Source organism: Mobula hypostoma, chromosome 17, assembly GCF_963921235.1.
Source record: "Mobula hypostoma chromosome 17, sMobHyp1.1, whole genome shotgun sequence".
In the NCBI taxonomy this organism is placed as follows: domain Eukaryota; kingdom Metazoa; phylum Chordata; class Chondrichthyes; order Myliobatiformes; family Myliobatidae; genus Mobula; species Mobula hypostoma.
In genome coordinates, this window is record NC_086113.1 from 6,789,579 (window position 1) to 6,809,481 (window position 19,903).

The 19,903-nt window shown below is 42.1% G+C and overlaps 1 protein-coding gene across 2 annotated transcripts in view; it reads right to left on the bottom strand.

The window, feature by feature from the left end:
- azi2 (5-azacytidine induced 2) overlaps nucleotides 1–19,903 on the bottom strand; it is an 88,304-nt gene that overhangs the window by 36,715 nt on the left and 31,686 nt on the right. For both annotated transcript variants that reach the window (XM_063069495.1, XM_063069496.1), the window contains exon 6: nucleotides 8,596–8,657. In XM_063069495.1, the coding sequence (XP_062925565.1) occupies nucleotides 8,596–8,657 (62 nt within the window). The remainder of the gene's footprint in view (nucleotides 1–8,595; nucleotides 8,658–19,903) is intronic.

The following is a 19,903-nucleotide window of genomic DNA, read 5'->3' on the forward strand; positions in this document are numbered from 1 at the left end:
CTTGGCCATTACACCTTGTTGTCTGCCTGTAATGCACTCTCAGTGTAATTGTAACTCTTTATCGTGCTTTGTTATTGCTTTTCCCTTGAGGTACTGATGTGATGAAATGATCTGTACAAATGGAATGCAAAATGTTTTTCACTGTACCTCCATACAATGCCAATAGTAAGCCAATTACCAATAACGTACTGTATTACTACTGAAAAAATGCTCATCGTTACGGGATTGACACCTCATGTACATATGCCTATGACAACAATAAACCTGAACTTCTTCGAAAAACAACATGGACTGTGATTCTTTCAGCAATGGAAGCCATCAGACTCCAATATTGTGTAAAAATGCATTGGGGGCTTTGGCATATGAGGTGGTAAAGGCTAGAGATTTGGTCTATCTACAAGTACCCAGGAAATCCTTATAATGATAAAAACAAGAGATTCTGCAGATGCTGGAAATCCTGAGAACTACACACACAAAATGCTGGAGGAACTCAGCAGGTCAGGAGCGTCAAAGGCAGGGGTTCCCAACCCTTTTTTTATGCAGTGGACCCCTACCAATAACTGAGGGGCCCGTGGACCCAAGGCTGGTAATTCCTGATCTAAGGAAAGGAATAAGCAATTGTTGTTTCAGGTGGAGACCCTTTATCAGGACTGTAATTCTTGTAATAATGTTCCCAAAGACAGCAGGAGAGTACAACTCTGATGTACATCATTAACACCTAGCTTCCAGGCCTCCAGAAATTCAATGACTTCAATAACCTCACAAAATCACCTTAAGTAGATCCAGCCTCAAATGCCATATCCCACCGTGGGATTATTGCACACACAGCCCCACCATTCACTCCTCTGTTGACTACCATTCTTAGGCTTACCGCACCCACACTTAGCAGCTTTGCAAGCCTCACACCCACATTTCACACACTCCAACGACAGACACATTTCCCCTACACAGATTGCACAACATCACTGATACTCACCTCTTTCTTAAAAGATCAAGGTGGAACATAATCAGAGACAGCAATCAGTGAGGAATCGACATGGCTGCACGCTTAGCTTGCACGGAGGAGACACTACTCACTGCAAGAGCAGCTACTGCTGATCTAATGGCCTCTAAGGAATCATTTTCTACTGTGATTGCCAGCAAGAGAGTGCATCTCAGGGTAGTATATGGTGACACATGCATACTTTGATAATAAATTTACTTTGAACAGATCTAAAACAATTGAAGCCAAAGCAAGTTTTCACATCTGATCCTTCTTCTCACATCCCACCTCCTCCTCAACCACACACTCCCGATTTACAAAATGCAGATGGTGCAAGAAAACACCTCTTAATACTGTGTGATATTCCCCATCCCCCACGTCTCTCTCTCCCTCTCTCTCACCACCTTCGTGGTGTTCTCCTGCAAGGAACTGCAACCTGATCAAATGGTGGCAGAAGATCAGCAAGAGTGAAGATGAAGAAATACACTCATTCAATTTAATATTCACACCCACCAGTTCAGGCACCAGTTACATATGTAACTCAAAGGTCAACTTAACGATAGGCACTGTAAGCAGTGTGGCACAAAGTCTGAAACAAAAACTTCTTCACAGCTTCTTCCTCCTAGGGAAGAAGGTTACACAGGAATTCTGCTCCAGAGATCCAAGATTAAGTTTGAGGTGATACAGATTAAAGAAAACCAATGTATACATACAATGAATATTTGGCATACATCAAGCCTGTGAGAAACCTAAACCTACATCCCCCTCTAATGAATTCTTAGCCTCCCCACCATTGGTCGTATCTACAGGAGGAGCTGCCTGAAGAAGGACACATGCATCAAAGATCTCCACTATCCAGGACACGCCATTTTCATGCAGATAGTATTGGGCAGGAGGTGCAGAAGCTTGAAGTCCCACACCACCAAGGTTGACATTAGACATAGGAGCAAAATTGGGCCATTTGGCCCATTGAGTCTGGTCTGCCATCTCATCATGGCTGATTTATTATCCCTCTTCTCAAAAATATTACCCTCCCTCAACCATTTGGTCCTTGAACTAGCCTGCACATTTCTAATCACGTCATCTATATGACCACTTTGCTCTATAATGAACTTGTTCTTGTAATTCTATTCTTTCTTGTATAATTTTGTACAATTTACGTTCTTCTTGTGAGTCACCCAAAGGAAACCCACACAACTACAGGGAGAACATACTAACTTCTTAAGACAGTGGCATGTTTTGAGCCCCCGATTGGTGATTGCTAGTACTATAAAGGTGTCCCCCACTTTTCCAACATTCGCTTTACGAAACCTCACTGTTACGAAAAAAGCAGCGCACGATAAAAGGCAGCGCGCGAAAAAAAAATCAGCACGCGCCCTGAGCAGCCGCTCTCCCCCGGATTCGGAATGGCATTCTCGCCGGCATTGCTTAAACACATGCCTGTGAGCAGCCGTTAGCAAGATGAGTTCTAAGGTATCGGAAAAGCCTAAAAGAGCTCGTAAGGGTGTTACACTTAGCGTAAAACTAGACATAATTAAGCATTTTGATCGTGCTGAATGAAGTAAAGACAAAGTGAGTTTGGCTTGTGGAAGCTGACAAAGATGAAGTTGAAGAGGTTTTGGCATCACATGACCAAGAACTAATAGATGAAGAACTGATGCAATTGGAAGAGGAAAGGATAATAATCGAAACCGAATGAGTAATGATAAAGTACGACTTTAATTTTGAAAGGGTATATTGGTTTAGGGCATATTTGAAAGATGGTTTGAGTCCTTACAAAGAACTGTATGATAGAAAAATGCACGAGGCTAAGCAGTCAAGCATACTGTCATTTTTCAAGACTTCCACATCAGCCACAGCAGATGACAAACCTCGACCTTCGACATCGAGGCAAGCAGACATAGCAGATGACCTGCTTGTCCTGATGGAAACAGACGACACCCCAGTGTCCCACCACCCCAACCCCCAGGCCGTGGACAGATAATGATTCGCGGAGAATGCAGCGGTAGCCGGGAAGCATACAGCACATCTTAAAGAAAAAAGCCGAAATACACAAGCTAATTAATTACGTGCTGGGCGGCACCTAATTAATTAGCATGTTTATTTCGGCTTTTTTCTTAAAGATGTGCTGTGTGCCTCCCGGCTACCCCGCGTGCTGCGTGGCAATGTATCAGTCGGCAGCCCAGAGGGTGGGGGCCACTGCACCACCCAGCCTGCAACGACTCAGTCTAACACACCATCATCAGTGTGCTCGATGTCTTCCCAATTCTTGTAAGTGATACTACACTGTACATACGTTATTTCTACTTTATACAGGCTGTGTATTTTTGCGTGTTATTTGGTATGATTTGGCAGCTTCATAGCTTAAAGGTTACTGGAGAGCGCTTGCGCCGTGTTTCTGCCCACGGCGCTAGCGTGAGATTTTTGCTACGGAGAACAGTTCAGGCAATGATTGTGGAAAAGTATTTCTACTTTATATAGGCTGCGTATTTATCATATCATTCCTGCTTTTACTATATGTTACTGTTATTTTAGGTTTTATGTGTTATTTGGCATGATTTGGCAGGTTATTTTTTGGGTCTACGAATGCTCACAAAATTTTCCCCATATAAATAAATCGTAATTGCTTCTTCACTTTACGACATTCCGGCTTACGAATCGTTTCATAGGAACGCTCTATCTTCGGACGGCGGGGAAAACCTGTATAGAGTGTGACGCTAACTGCTATGCTACTATGTTTGGCATTTAATTACCAGTTTAATTAGCATCATACAGCATTATGGGCTCAAGGGCCTGATTTAGTTGATAACTCTTTCAACAAGCGGCAATATGAATGGCTGGCACACCTCTTCCTGTGCTTTAGGAAATTATACCAAGTGTACAGAAAATAGGCAGACATTCCAGAACAGTACTGAGTGCTGCAATTTCAAAGGCGGCATCCTTCAACATGAAGTCAAATTGAGATCCCATCTGTGCAAGAGATTCAGATTGACATGAAAAGTCTCATGCCATTATTCAAAACAATGCAGAGGGCTTGTGTTCAGGTAATATTACTTCCTTTATTAACACCATTAAAAAAGCAAATTAACTACTCATTCATCTGATTGCTTGCTTGGCAGATCTCTCTGTGTGCAAAATAGTACCTCATGTGCTGAAGCAGTCACTAAATAAATAAAGCACAAGAGATTCTGCAGATGCTTGAAACCCAGAGTAACACATATAAAATGCTGGAGGAACTCAGCAGGTCAGGCAGCATCTACGAAGAGGAATAAACAGTCAACATTCTGGGTTAAGACTGGAAAGAAAGGGGGAAGAAAGAAGTCAGGACTTTATCAATGATAGTTTTATTTGCCATATACATTTCCATGTATTAGGAATTTGTCATGGTGTGTTGGTCAGGACACAACATGCAAAAAAAACGATATTCAACAATTACCAAGAATAAATAATTATATAAAAACAAACTACCGATGTCAAGATTCAAGATTGTTTAATGTCTTTTTCAGTACAAGAGTGTAAAGGAGAACGAAATAAAAAGTACATAAAATACCAGCAAGTATTTACAATGTAAATAGCATAAAAAGTATTTAAAGTGTTTACAGTGCAATGACAGGGACAGAAGGGGGTGAGGGAGCTAACTAGAACAGTTGATCAAATAACTGCCTGGGGGAAGAATGGCATGATTTTTGTTTTAATAGCCTGATAGCACTTTCAAGCAGGGAGCTTTCGGAAAAGGCAGTATGATGGTTTGGTAGGGTATGCGGTGATTTTTTTTCTGCCTGCTTCTTTGTGTTTTTTGCTGACCAGAGTTTTTTTAAAATTCTAGTTAAGGGTAGCAGAGTAGCGTAGCAGTAAGTGCAATTGCATTACAGCACCGGTGATCACCGATCGGGGGGGGGGGGGGGGATGGGAATGGTTTGTATATTCTCCTGTGCCCTTGACAGTTTTGTCCAGGTGCTCCAGTTACGTACCACATTCCAAAGATGCAAGTGTGGGATGCTACTTTGGTGCTGGAAGTATGGTGACACTTGCAGGCTGCCACCAGCACACCTCTGGGCTCCGTTGGTCATTGACACGAACAAGATACTTCACTGTGTGTTTCATTGTACATGACATATAAAGCTAAATCATCCTTTCTACCTACACAATGTCTCTATCCCTCCGATCTGTGCACATTCTTAAACACATTTATCATTCTTGTTTGCACTACCACATCTGGTGGCATATTCCAGGGACCCACAAACTTACCTGTAACATCCCCCAAAATATTCCTCCAATGACACTAAAACTAATCCCCACCCCTTGTATTAGCCATTCTCACCATGGGCAAAAAGTCTCTGGCTGTCCACTCAATCAATGGCTCTTATCACCTTGTACACCTCTATCAAGTCCCCTCACATCTTCCTTCACTCCAAAGAATAAAGCCCCTGCTCGCCACATGTCCTCTAATCTAGGTAGTATCCTGTAAGTCTCCTCCACGTTGGAGTAAGAATCAAAGGTAATACTTCAGGTTAATAATTTACCCCCACCCCATGCACCTAAACCCATTTAAATTTTTCCAGATAGATGGGTTGTTTAACAGTAATTACCTGTTACAACAGTGCTTCAAAAGTTCTTTGATCTTTGCAAAAGCCTCCCTTTTGCATAACTCTCACAACAGACCACTAATGAGCAACTTGCAAAGAACACAGAACATAGAACAGTACAGCCCTTCAGCCCACCATGCTATGCCGACATTTTAGCCTACTCTAAACCCCATCAAACCCTTCCCTCTTACACAGCCCTTCATGCTTTCATCTTCTATGTGTCTATCAAAGAGTTTCTTAAATGTCCCTAATGAATCTGCTTCTGCCACCATCCCTCAGCAGGGCTTTCCAATCTCTGTGTAAAAAAAACGTACCTCTAACATCCCCCTATACTTTCTCCAATCACATTACAATTATCCCCCCTTGTATTTGCCATTTCCACCAAAGGAAAAAGTCTCTGGCTGAACACTCGATCTATGCCTTATATCATCCTATACACCTCCATTCTTGTCCCCGCTTCTACACCCAAGATTGAATAGAAAAGTATGCATAGCACCTTTGACAGTAAAAAGTGAGTTTTGTTATGTGTATTTGTATTTTAAATTGCATGTTAATTTTTAGTATTTATTATCTATTGTGATTATTTTATACTGTGTTTAACTATATGTAGTGTAGTGTTGTGCACCGTAAGTTCTGTGATGTTGTCCTTACCACTGCACAAAGTTCCTCGTGGAAAATAAAGTGAATTGAAAAACTCCATCAAATCACGTCTCATCCTCAAATTCTATATTATCCATTCAAGGAAAAATTAATGAAAGATATGAGTACTAGATTTCAAAAAGTTTTTAAAAACTTTGTCAAGATGTTAAATGAGGTAGTAAATTATATAAATTTGAGGCAAACACCAACAAATTAGCTGAGCCAAGAAGAGATATCCCCACAGCAAGACAAGTCAACTGGCCAGAAAAACTGGAGGATTGTTGATGTGGGAAATGGAAAACTGCAAATAGTACTGAGAAGAACGACTGAGGTTTGATCGTAAGACCAGAGGGCACAGCCTCAGAATACAGGAATGCCCCTTTAGAACAGAGAGGAGGAATTCATCACCAGAGGGTGATGAATCTGTAGAAATTATTGCCATAGATGATGGTGGAGGACAGGCCATTGGGTATATTTAAAGAGGAGGCTGATAGGTTCTTGAATAGTCAGGGCGTCAAAAGTTATGGGGGGGGGTGGGGGAAGGAGAGGAGGTGGGAGATGAGGTTAAGAGGGATAATAAATCAGCCATGATAGAATGGCAGAGCAGACACAATGAGCCAAATGAGCTGATTCTGCTCCCATGACCTATGGTCGATGGTAGCTTCATACAGCATGCAAAATCTGACTCTGGAAAGCACACAACTGAAATGGTCTGTTCCAATGTTACAGCTCTTTCTTTCAATGAGCAATTTAGAACACAGGACATAGAGTACAAGAACAGGCCCCTTGGCCCACAATGCTGTGCTAAACGAATAAAATTGGTAATCCAATGGCTAACTAATCTCTTCTGCCTCTACAATGCCCATATCCTTCCTTTTTCCACAAATTCATGTGCCTATCTAAATATCTCTTAAAAGTCCCGAATGTATCTGCCTCAACCACCATGCCAAGCAACACACAAAAATGCTGGGGAAACTCAGCGGGCCAGGCAGCATCTATGGAAGAAAGTACAGTCGATCGCAGGCAGAGACCCTTCGGCAGGACCTCTTTTGCATAGATGCTGCCTGACCCGCTGAGATCCTCTAACATTCTCTGTGTGTTGCTTGGATTTCCAGCATCTGCAGATTTTCTTGTTTGTGATTTGAACACATTCTAGGCACTCACCATTCACTGTGTTTAAAAAAAAGCTTGCCCCTCATACCTCCTTTGGAATGACCCTTCTCACCTTTGTCCCTGTCACTCTAGAGAAAATAATCCAAGTTTGTCCAACATCTCGATACAACACATGCCCTCTAATACAGGTAGCATACTGGAAAATACCTTCTGCACCCTGTCCAAAGCCTCTACATTCTTCATATAAAGGGTGCCCAGAATTGTATGCAATACTCCAGATGCAGCCTAACTACAGCTTTATAAAGCTGCAACATAACTTTCTGACTTTCGAACTTAATGCCTCGACCAATGAAGGAAAGCATGGAATACTATATGTATTCTTAACCGCCCCATCAACCTGTGTGGCTACTTTCAGGGAGATGTGAACGTGGATCCCAAGATCCCTTTGCTCAGCAACACTTATTTACTTGTGGAAAAAGTTCTAAGGGGAAAACCTAATTTTTTATGTCACTGCATATCACGATACAGATCAAAACTGCAATTTTTAACAAGATTACTCAAATCCAAAATATATTACAAAGCACAAATTAGATACAATTTCACATAGAAAGTGAAAGCAAAAAGAATGATATATTATCTGGTGCATTTTATATGATGTCCTAATAACACTACTGCTGAAGTAGGTAAAGTTAATCAGTACAATAAAGAATATCACACCAAGTTGAGCATATTATCACCTTCCACAAGACCTAGACTTTATCAGTTAATTAATTTTATAAACACAACTATTAGCATTTCTTACCAGCCTCAGAGTAAGAGCCATCATCAACATAAAATCGGAATCTATGGTCACATTTTATTCCCAGCAGTGGGAGGTGTGGACTCCCTTGGATACTATTACATGTTCACCTACTTCTGTCGTTTGCACATTCCCACACACTTTCAGCAACACAGACGCAAATATATGAGTGACCTGCTTTCAGGTTCTGCCAATGCTTGCCAAGCACGAGGGAGTAAGTGTCGATGGGAACAAATGTACCTCAAGTTACCTGCCCATGGTTTGGGGAGGGGGGGTTGGGGGGAGAGAATTTGTCTGACTTGCTGGAGGTTCTAATAACTAGAGATGCTAACAGCCACGGCATGGATTAGACAATCTAGCTGGAAACTGTTAAAGGCTCCAAATCTGGGTCTACACAGGAAAATTCTTCACAGGTTTTATCACTACTTTTGTCAAAACACACACACACAAAAACACAAAATCATGCTTCAGCATACCTCACTGTTTCTTCATCGTTCAGACCCTCTCTTTTAGACCTGCATGCATCCAGGCTGAGGTCCTGCAATTATACACAAGGATTCATTAAATGAAATGACCTGCACTATCCTATACGGTCACAATAAAAAAAAGCATATACACATTTTACTCACTGGACAAGATTGAAACTTCCCAAAGGTAACCCTGATCCCAGCATTTAATATCTTTCAAACAGACCATTACTTGAACGAAGACTGAGATTACTTTCTCACAGGCTTTGTTAGTTACTTTCTCATAAGATGACTGGAGGAAAGTATAGGAGGGATGTCAGAGGCAAGTTGTTTTTTTTTACATACATGGGTGCGTGGAATGCACTGTCAGAAATGATGGTGGTGACAGATGCATAGGGGTATTTAAGAAACTGTTAGATAAGAACAAGGATGGTATAAAAATGGAGGACTATGTAGGAGAAAAGGATTAGATTAACAGCAGTTAGCATTATATTGTGGGCCAATGGCCTTTAATGTGCTGTTCTAAAGCACATCTCATTTGCAAGAAAATATTTCCCAAATTAGGAACAGAAAATCCTTGCATTTAATCTACAGTACAATTTATGAAATAGTTAACAAATTATGTCTTGACTTGAAAGTACTTTAACAATAAGAAAATAACATTTTTAATCATTACTTCTATAGTACCAGATGTGGTGAGAAATGCTGGCCGGAAACAAGAATCTATTCACCTACAAGGACACAAACTATCTTGAGAGACAAAGCCATTAGACCTCCTGATAAGGTAACGATGCACATCCAGCTGGTTTCTTTTAAGCCAGTTGATTTTAATTCACATCAGTTTGTTCTGGTTTCTTCCCACTTCTTTTCCAGTCCTGTTGAAGGGTCACAGCCCAAAACATTGAATGTTTATTCCTTTCCATAGAAGCTGCCCAACTTCCTGAGTTCTTATAGTTTTTTGTGTTTATTGCTCTTATTCACACTGATATTCTGAAATTGCCATCGGTCACGCATCTCAATCATCCATAAGGAAACACTTTGTTCTCACGTGCATGTAAGCAAGTTACAGTGGACTTGTTTGACCACTAGGACTACATCCAAACTGGGTGTTTATTCATAACACATTTGTACATACTATAAAGCACTTTTAAAGCATCTGTGATGCTGAGCATCCATGCAACTGTTGTGAAAATGGGCAACCTAAAGGCTGCAAATTACACTCAGTGGCCACTTTAGTAGGTACACATGCTCATTAAAAAATATCAGCCAATCATGTGGCAGCGACTCAATGCTTAAAAGTATGCATACACGGTCAAGAGCTTCAATTGTTGTTCAGACCAAATATCAGAACGGGGAAGAAATGTGATCATATGACTTTGGCCATGGAATGATTGTTGGTGCCAGATGGGGTGGTTTGATTATCTTAGAGACTGCTAATCTCCTGGGATTTTCACACACAAGTCTCCACAGTTTCCAGAGAATGGTGCAAAAAGTGAGCTGCATTTCTGTGGGTGAAAATGCCTTGTTAATGAGAGAGGTCAGAGGAAATAGGTCAAGCTGATAGGAAGGCGACAATAACTTAAATAACCACACATTACAGCAGTGGTGTGCAGAAGAGCATCTCTGAATGCACAACATATCGAACCTTGAAGTGGATGGACTACAGCAGAAGACCCTGAAAATATTCTCAGTGACAACTTTATTGTCTAGTAAACTGGCCACTGAGTGTTTTTCAAAATGTCTAAAGCTATCGTGTAGATAGTCAGAGGCTTTTTCCCCAGGGCTCAAATGGCTAGCACGAGAGGGCACCGTTTTAAGGTGCTTAGAAACAGGTACAGAGGAGATGTCAGGGGTAAGTTGTTTTTAATTAAAAAACGCAGAGAGTGGTGAGTGTGTGGAATGGGCTGCCAGCGAAGGCGGTGGAGGCGGATACAATAGGGTCTTTTAAGAGGCTCCTGGATATGTACATGGAGCTTAGAAAAATAGAGGGCTATGGGTAACCCTAAATAATTTCTAAAGTAAGTACTTGTTTGGCACAGCATTGTGGGTTGAACAGTATTGTGCTATAGGCTTTCATCTTTCTAAGTTCCAAATGTCCAGTGCATAGTAAAGGACTTAAAATGAAAGCACGTTTCCTATTCACTGGGATTCACTTCCTTCACACCTGCTCCCCCCGCCTCCCTTTCACCCATGGCCCATTCTCCTCTCCTACCACATTACACCCTCTTCAACCCTTTATATTGTCCACCTATCACTTTCCAGCTTCTCACTTCATTCCCCCCCCTTGCCCCCCCCACCTTTCCCCTCACCTGGTCTCACCTCTCATCTGACAGCTTGTTCTCCCCCGCTGCCCCCGACCTCCACCTTCTCATTCTGCTCTCTTCCCCTTTCTTTCCAGTCCTGATGATGGGTCTCTGCCTAAAACATTTGACTGTTTATTCCCTTCCATAGATGCTGCCTGATCTGCCGAGTTCCTCCAGCATTTTTGTGTGTTTTGCTCCGGATTTCCAAAAATCTACATAATCATTAACTTTACGTCAAGTAATACATAGAAAATGCTCAAGGATCTCAGCAGATCAGGCAGCATCTATGGAAAGGAATAAACAGTTGACATTTTGGGCCAAGACCCTTCATTAGGACTGTATGTGCTACACATGGATTTCCAGCATCTGCAGAATCTCTTCTGCTTGTGACTAACTTTAAGGAGAATTGTGCTGAGCATTAAAAAAAAGCTGTCAGTCTTTTGTGCTGTTTCATGGCTGAACCAGTGCCTTATTCACCTTTAAGCATTCACCATATCTTTGCGTACTTTGTATGCAAAAGTCTGTGGATACCTTGCAAGTAACAAGGTTGTCAATTCCAGAAATCTAACATTCTAAATACGGAAATGGAAATATACTGGTTAAATTAGTGAACTAGTACCGAAAGATCTAGACCACCAATCCAGTGACACAAGTAGCTGGGAATTTAAATTCAAATTAAGCTCATAAGACATTGGAGCAGAATTAGGCCATTCTGCTCTGCCATTCAACCATGGCTGAACCCACTCTCCTGTCTGCTACCTGTAACCTTTGATGTCCTCATTGACCAAGAACCTATTAACCACTACTTTAAATATACTCAATGACTTGGCCTCCACAGCTGTCCATGACAATGAATTCCACAGATTCATCGTGCTCTGGCTAAAGAAATACCTCCTCATCTCTGTTTGAAATGCATGTCCCTCTATTCTGAGCAGTGCCCTCTGGTCCTAGACTCAACCACTATAGGAAACATCCTTTCCACATCCACTCTCTCTAGGCTTTTCAATATTCTGTCGATAGGTTTCAATGAGATCCCACCTCATTCTTCTAAACTCCAGCAAGTATAGGCGCACAGTCATCAAATGCTCTTCAAATATTAATTCTTTCATTCCCAGAATCAGTATTGTGAATCTCCTCTGGACCCCCTCTAATGCCAATACATCTTTTCTTCGATAAGGAGCTCAAAACTGCTCACAATACTCCAAGTGCAGTCTGAGCAATGCCTTATAAAGCCTCAGCATTAAATCTTTGCTCTTGCATTCCAGTTCTCACAAAATTAATGCTAACATGACACCTGACTTCCTTACCACCAACTAAACCTGCAAGTTGATCTATAGGGAATCCTACACAAGGACTCCCAAGTCCCTTTCCATCTCTGATTTCTGTATTTTTTTTCCTCCATTTAGAAAAAGGTTTATGCTTTTATTCTTTCTACCCATTTCCCTACACTATATTCCATCTGCCATTTCTTTGCTCATTCTATCTGTCCTAGCCCTTCTTCAGAATCCCAGCTTGATCAACACTACCTGCCCCTCTTTGCAAACAACAGGAATTCTGCAGATGCTGGAAATTCAAGCAACACACATCAAAGTTGCTGGTGAACGCAGCAGGCCAGGCAGCATCTATAGGAAGAGGTACAGTCGACGTTTCAGGCCGAGACCCTTCGTCAGGACTAACTGAAGGAAGAGTGAGTAAGGGATTTGAAAGTGGGAGGGGGAGGGGAGATCCAAAATGATAGGAGAAGACAGGAGGGATGGAGCCAAGAGCTGGACAGGTGATTGGCAAAAGGGATACGAGAGGATCATGGGACAGGAGGTCCAGGAAGAAAGACAGGGGGAGGGGGAACCCAGAGGATGGGCAAGGGGTATATTCAGAGGGACAGAGGGAGAAAAAGGAGAGTGAGAGAAAGAATGTTTGTATAAAAATAAATAACAGATGGGGTACGAGGGGGAGGTGGGGCATTAGCGGAAGTTAGAGAAGTCACTGTTCATGCCACCAGGTTGGAGGCTACCCAGATGGAATATAAGGTGTTGTTCCTCCAACCTGAGTGTGGCTTCATCTTTACAGTAGAGGAGGCCGTGGATAGACATGTCAGAATGGGAATGGGATGTGGAATTAAAATGTGTGGCCACTGGGAGATCCTGCTTTCTCTGGCAGACAGAGCGTAGGTGTTTAGCAAAGCGGTCTCCCAGTCTGCGTCAGGTCTCGCCAATATATAAAAGGCTACATCGGGAGCATCGGACGCAGTATATCACCCCAGTCAACTCACAGGTGAAGTGTTGCCTCACCTGGAAGGACTGTTTGGGGCCCTGAATGGTGGTAAGGGAGGAAGTGTAAGGGCATGTGTAGCATTTGTTCCGCTTACACGGATAAGTGCCAGGAGGGAGATCAGTGGGGAGGGATGGGGGGGACTAATGGACAAGGGAGTCGCGTAGGGAGCGATCCCTGCGGAAAGCGGGGGGGGGGAGGGAAAGATGTGCTTAGTGGTGGGATCCCGTTGGAGGTGGCGGAAGTTACGGAGAATAATATGTTGGACCCGGAGGCTGGTGGGGTGATAGGTGAGGATCAGGGGAACCCTATTCCTACTGGGGTGGCGGGAGGATGGAGTGAGAGCAGATGTACGTGAAATGGGGGAGATGCGTTTAAGAGCAGAGTTGATAGTGGAGGAAGGGAAGCCCCGTTCTTTAAAAAAGGAGGACATCTCCCTCATCCTAGAATGAAAAGCCTCATCCTGAGAGCAGATGCGGCGGAGACGGAGGAATTGCGAGAAGGGGATGGCGTTTTTGCAAGAGACAGGGTGAGAAGAAGAATACTCCAGATAGCTGTGAGAGTCAGTAGGCTTATAGTAGACATCATAGCCTACCTCCAGAGACAGAGACAGAAAGATCTAGAAAGGGGAGCGAGGTGTCGGAAATGGACCAGGTAAACTTGAGGGCAGGGTGAAAGTTGGAGGCAAAGTTAATAAAGTCAATGAGCTCTGCATATGTGCAGGAAGCAGCGCCAATGCATTCGTCGATGTAGCGAAGGAAAAGTGGGGGACAGATACCGGAACAGGCATAGAACATAGATTGTTCCACAAAGCCAACAAAAAGGCAGGCGTAGCTAGGACCCATACGGGTGCCCATAGCTACACCTTTACTTTGGAGGAAGTGGGAGGAGCCAAAGGAGAAATTATTAAGAGTAAGGACTAATTCCGCTAGACAGAGCAGAGTGGTGGTAGAGGGGAACTGATTAGGTCTGGAATCCAAAAAGAAGCGTAGAGCTTTGAGATCTTCCTCATGGGGGATGGAAGTATATAGGGACTGGACATTCATGGTGAAAATAAAGTGGTGGGGGCCAGGGAACTTAAAATCATCGAAAAGTTTAAGAGCATGAGAAGTGTCACAAACACAGGTAGGAAAGGATTGAACAAGGGGGGATAAAACCGTGTCGAGGTATGTAGAAACGAGTTCGGTGGGGGGGGAGCAAGCTGAGACAATAGGTCTGCCAGGACAGGCAGGTTTGTGGATCTTGGGTAGGAGGTAGAAACGGGAAGTGCGAGGTGTGGGAACTATAAGGTTGGTAGCAGTGGATGGGAGATCCCCTGAGTGGATAAAGTTGGTGATGGTGTGGGAGACAATGGCCTGGTGCTCCTTAGTGGGGTCACGATCGAGGGGTAAATAAGAGGAGGTATCTGCGAGTTGTCGCTGTGCCTCGGCAAGGTAGAGGTCAGTACGCCAGACTGCCCCTCTTTGTATAATCTGCAAACTTGGCCACACAGCCATCAAATCCATCATCCAAATTAATGACATATAACATGAAAAAAGCATTCCCAATACTAAACCCCATAAAACACCACTAGTCACTGGCAGGTAACTAGAATAGGCCCCTTTTAATCCAAATCTTTGCCTCGTGCCAGTCAGCCAATCCATGGCACAATCTTTCCTGTAATACCATGGAATCTTATTTTATTAAGCAGTCTCAAGTGCAGCACCTTGTCCAAAGGTCTTCTGAAAATCCAAGTACACAAAATTCACTGATCCACCTTTGTCTATCCTGCTTGTTATTTCCTCAAAGAATTCCAACAGATTTGTCAGGTAAAACTTTCCTTTAAGGAAACAATGTTGACTTGGGCCTATTTTGTCATATGTCTTCAAGTACCCTGAACCCTCATCCTTAATAATGGATTCCAACATCTTCCTTTCTTTTGCCTCCTTCCTTTCTTGATGAGTGGAGTGACACTTGCAATTTTCCAGTGCTCCAAAACCATTCTGGAATCTAGTGATTCACGAAAAATCATTGCTAATGCCTTCACAATCTCTTCAGCCACCTCTTTCAGAACCCAATGAGCATATGGCAGAGCGTCTTAAATCTCAGTTCAAGGATACATAAAACAAACTGATAGCAAGTTTTCTAATAAGGCCGCCATGGTAAGGTAGCAATTAAGTGATGCTATTACAGCTCAGGGCATTGGAGTTCCGAGTTCAATTCCAAAGTGCTCTGTAAGAAGCTTGTACATCCTTCCTGCGAGCACGTGGCTTTTCTCCGGATATTCCAGTTTCCTCCCACAGGCACTGTAAACTGTCCTATTATTAGGCTAGAGTTAAATAGATGGGTTGCTGGGTGGTGCGGCTCGTTGCGCCCGCCCTGTCCAGTTGCATCTCTATATAAATAACGAGTTCATAAGTGCAAATTGTAATAATACAGTAAAACAACTTGCCCTCACCCACCCCATTCTCCCAAAAATAAGTAACTCATCATAAATACAATAGAATCTGTAGATGCTGGAACGCACAAATTGCTGGAGGAACTTAGCAAATCAGACAGCATCGATAGAAGAAAATAAACAGAAGACGATTTGGGCTTCATCAGGGGCTATCTGTGGTAATTTTCCATTTAAAATTACTTGGGGAATGGAAGAGTATACAGTAACTTCTGATATGTGGCACAAGGATATCATTAACACATTTGACAAAGATAGAAATGATTTAGTAAGTATGAATTCATTAGCAAGATTCTGGGAACTGACTTCTCACAGACACTTAAAATAAGTTACACTCCTCCCAAACACAGCACAACAAAAACAATTATTTATCTAATCAGCCACACTTCACCTACATTGCAGCCCACAAGTACAACCACAGGGTCATTTATCGTATGAAGCACCCACATATTTACTAACCTGCATCTCCTACTTTCACTACTTTCATCATTTGAACTCTGCTTTAAAAAACAAGTGGTTTTATATCTACCTTCAAATCCTAAATTTGTTATTCTTTAAAATTACAGATGACTACACTATTATTACTCGAGGGAATCCATAAGTTAAGGCCACACCAAAAAAAAACAGATAAGTAACTACATCCAACATGGCATCAAATTATTTGTCATGATCCAACAGCAGTAATCATTGTACCTTTAAATAGAAACACATTACTTACAACAGGATATGTTTGAGGCAAATGTATAATTTGCTTCTATCTTCAGTCCATTTGATAGTGTCTTAGGGAGATATAGAGCTAGGTTACCCAAGACTTTTGCACAGTACTGAAGTAATTTTATGTATCGCATGTACTGCTGCGGCAAAAAAAAAGTCATGATATATGTGAGTGATGTTTAACCAGATTCTGATATGGATCTCTGTGCCTACTGAGAGTGGGAAGGGGACAGGTTGGGGAAAATGGGGAAGGGCAAGAGGAGCGAGTGGGAAGCACCAGAGACACATTCTGTAATGATAAATAAACTAACTGTTTAGAATCAAATGACGTTGCCTGGTGTCTCAGGGCTGGGTGCATCTGCACCCGTGCCACCAACCCCCTGTCCCAGGCGCTACCTGTTCTACACCCTTCCGGCAGCACTCCACCCTTGCTATTCCCAACACCCTTCGCTCCCGCCAGATTTATATATTTGCTCTCTGCTCCACATTGACAAATACAGTACTGTGCACAAGTCTTAGGCACCATAGCAATATACATGTGTGCCTAAGACTTTTGCACAGTAATGTATTTTTCTTTGTCAGCTTCTGTAATTCATCACTCTGTCACTTAAATAAAAATCACACTAGGACAGTATTCCACTCCTGTTCTCTTGGCTTCTTGGACCATGAAATCTAGATCGAAGATAATCAGAAATCTGGAAGTCGAGGCTCAGTGGCCAAAGCCCCAGGTCTGCGAATCTGCTGGGGAATTCGCAGGCCCAGTGTGTGAATCATGGGTCCACTGGGAGTGAAAGTCAGTCTGCCCTGCAGTTCGAGGACTGTGTATGTGCCTGGGTGGGACAGAAGAATGGGACTTGTTTTGCTGTTGTTGCTTTGTTGTTCGGAATGCTCTGTGTTGTTCTGCAGAGTATTGTGGCTATGCCATCTTGACACCGGAATGTGCACCCAGCACACACTTGGGTGTGTTGGTAATTAGTGCAAACAGCATATTTCACTGTATTGTTTCAATGTACATGGGTAAGTAAATCTGTATCTGATCAGACTTATGCAGAACCCACCAACTTTGACATCATTGGGCAGTGAAACAGGTAGTTTGAGAAACACTGTGCTCCTTCCACAGTTTACACTAGGTTTCTGTGTGCTCTGGACACATGGACTCAGGGTCCTCATTGGCTTTCTGAATGCTGCCTTTCCAGTCTGAGTGATCACATCAGGGGATTGACAGGAGCTGGTGGGAATGTTGCATATTTGAGGAGGCTTGAATCTTCACCTCAGTCCAACTGATAACTTCCTGCTGCGACAGAGTTGTGTTTCAGGTATCCAGTATCAAGAGTGTCAACGACATGACCCGCTCTGTAGAAATGCTCAGGGAGGACTGAGCATGAGGGAGAAGGGCATGTGCAGACAGCGGCTGGCAAGGTCATCTGTGCTCATTTTCACACCAAGCTGAGAAAAGCACCCACATATTTGTGAGCAGTGGTATCAGTGCAGCAGAGCTGAGTTTCCGGTTGTTTGTATGTCGCTGCCTCTCCTCCTCGCTCCCTCAGGCCTATAAGGGACTTGCTGTGTATTGGTAAAGTGTCCCAGATTGGAAACTTCACAGTGACTCAATGAAAGAGCAGCTCAACAGAGATTTGACAGCAGAAGCCCAGAAATACAAACAATGCTAAAATACTTTTTAAACAGAAAATGTGCACCAAGTGACACATTGAAAGAGAAAACATGTTAATGGATCATATGTTAACAGAAGCATAAACAAAGGCCAACGGAAGCAATGGGTATCAACATCCTGCACGTTAACTGTGCAGGCTTTTATAAAAAAATGTCAAATGAATTGTGAACAGTTTCAGTAGTACTATGGACAAATGAGACACTCAATTACAAATAAGGAAATAAATTAAACAATGGAAGAACAAGTACTTACACTGGGATCCCCAAGGGAGATTCTGAACAGGTTAAAATGTAGGACTATAAACACAAGAGATTCTACAGATGCTGGAAATCCAGAGCAACACACACAAAATACTGGAGGAACTTAGCATGTCAGATAGCGTCTATGGAGAGGAATAAACACATGATGTTTAGGGCAGAGACCCTTTCTCAGGAATCATCAGGTCTTGGCGATGGGTCTCGGCCCGAAACATTAACTGATTTTCCTCTCCATAGGTGTTGTGTGACCTACTGAGATCCTCAAGCATTTTGTTTGTTAAAATGTACAGTTGTTTTTGGATCACATGAAAAATGAACTACTAAATAAGGTACGAGTACAATAATCAGCATTATTAACAGTCTTAAGTTTTTGTTCTACTTCTGTTATTTTAGATAATAATCATGAGTTTAACCTCTGATACTATTGCTAGCAAGAGACTCTGCTGCTGATAGACTTTTATCTCTGATTCATTATCTACTGCAAAATGCAGCAATGTAAATTTTCCTGACTGGACTTGCCCACTCTTTAAAAACTCAATGCTTTTTTGTGATATTCTGCTGCTAGCCTTTACTGTTTAACTGTACTGAAAACTGACCTACTCAGTAATTTCTTCAGCTCCTGAAATTTGGTCTCAGATTTAACGGCACTTGAGGTGTTTCTTCCAGGTATGGCAATCTGGTTCAGTGAGATTACCCCAAGATGTGTTAGCATTCATTTACTGCTTACTGATATGCACCAGATTGCTTTCTGATTACTGGAACATAAGTCAAAAACTTTCCAGCCAAAAAACGTCAAGATATTTATCAAATTTAAAGAATCTGCACTGATACCCCATTAGCAGAATTACACAGATTTTCCGGTAAGGACCCAACATTTAAGGAAGATTTAAAATGAACAATACAGAATATAAACTGGCTTCCAATATAAAAAAGTCACTCCATGATTTTCATGTTTAAAGTGGGAGTAAACTTCAGTCCATCAGTATGGGGCAATACAATTTGTCTAATCTTGTCCCAGAATTATAATCCCCTACATAAAACAGCCAATTCAAATATTTCATTGCAAGATAAGGGTTGGTGATATTTAAATTATTTTTGCCAAATTAATTTGCACTCCAGATGGTGAGGACATCATGCATGAACACCTTTATCAGCAGCAGAAACTACTCTAGAAATTCCAAGCTTTCCTGAGACCATGTGTGGAAAAATAAACTTATTAATGCTGCTGGTTATAGTCACTGAAATTGGGATAGGTTATTGACCAGATACATTAACGCTGTTTCTCTCTCCACAGATACTGCCCAACCTACTTCTAGTGGACAGCTTCACTACAACCATCAGACTCCTGAACCAGTGTAGGTAACTTCATTCACACCGACTCTACAACTCAGTATTTAATTATGTATTTATTCTTATTATTTGCAGAATTAGTCCTTTTTTGCATATCGGTTGCTTGTCAGTCTTCGTTACTTATACTTTTTCATGAATTGTATTGTATTTCCTTAGTTTCCTGTGAATGACTGCCTGTTAGAAAATAAATCTCAAAATAGTGTATGGTGACATTTACGTACTTTGATAATGAATTACCTACTTCGAGCTTTCTTTTGCTTTAGGGGAATTGACATTTGTTTAATAATTAATGGAACTCCAAGTGTTAGAAGATGACTAT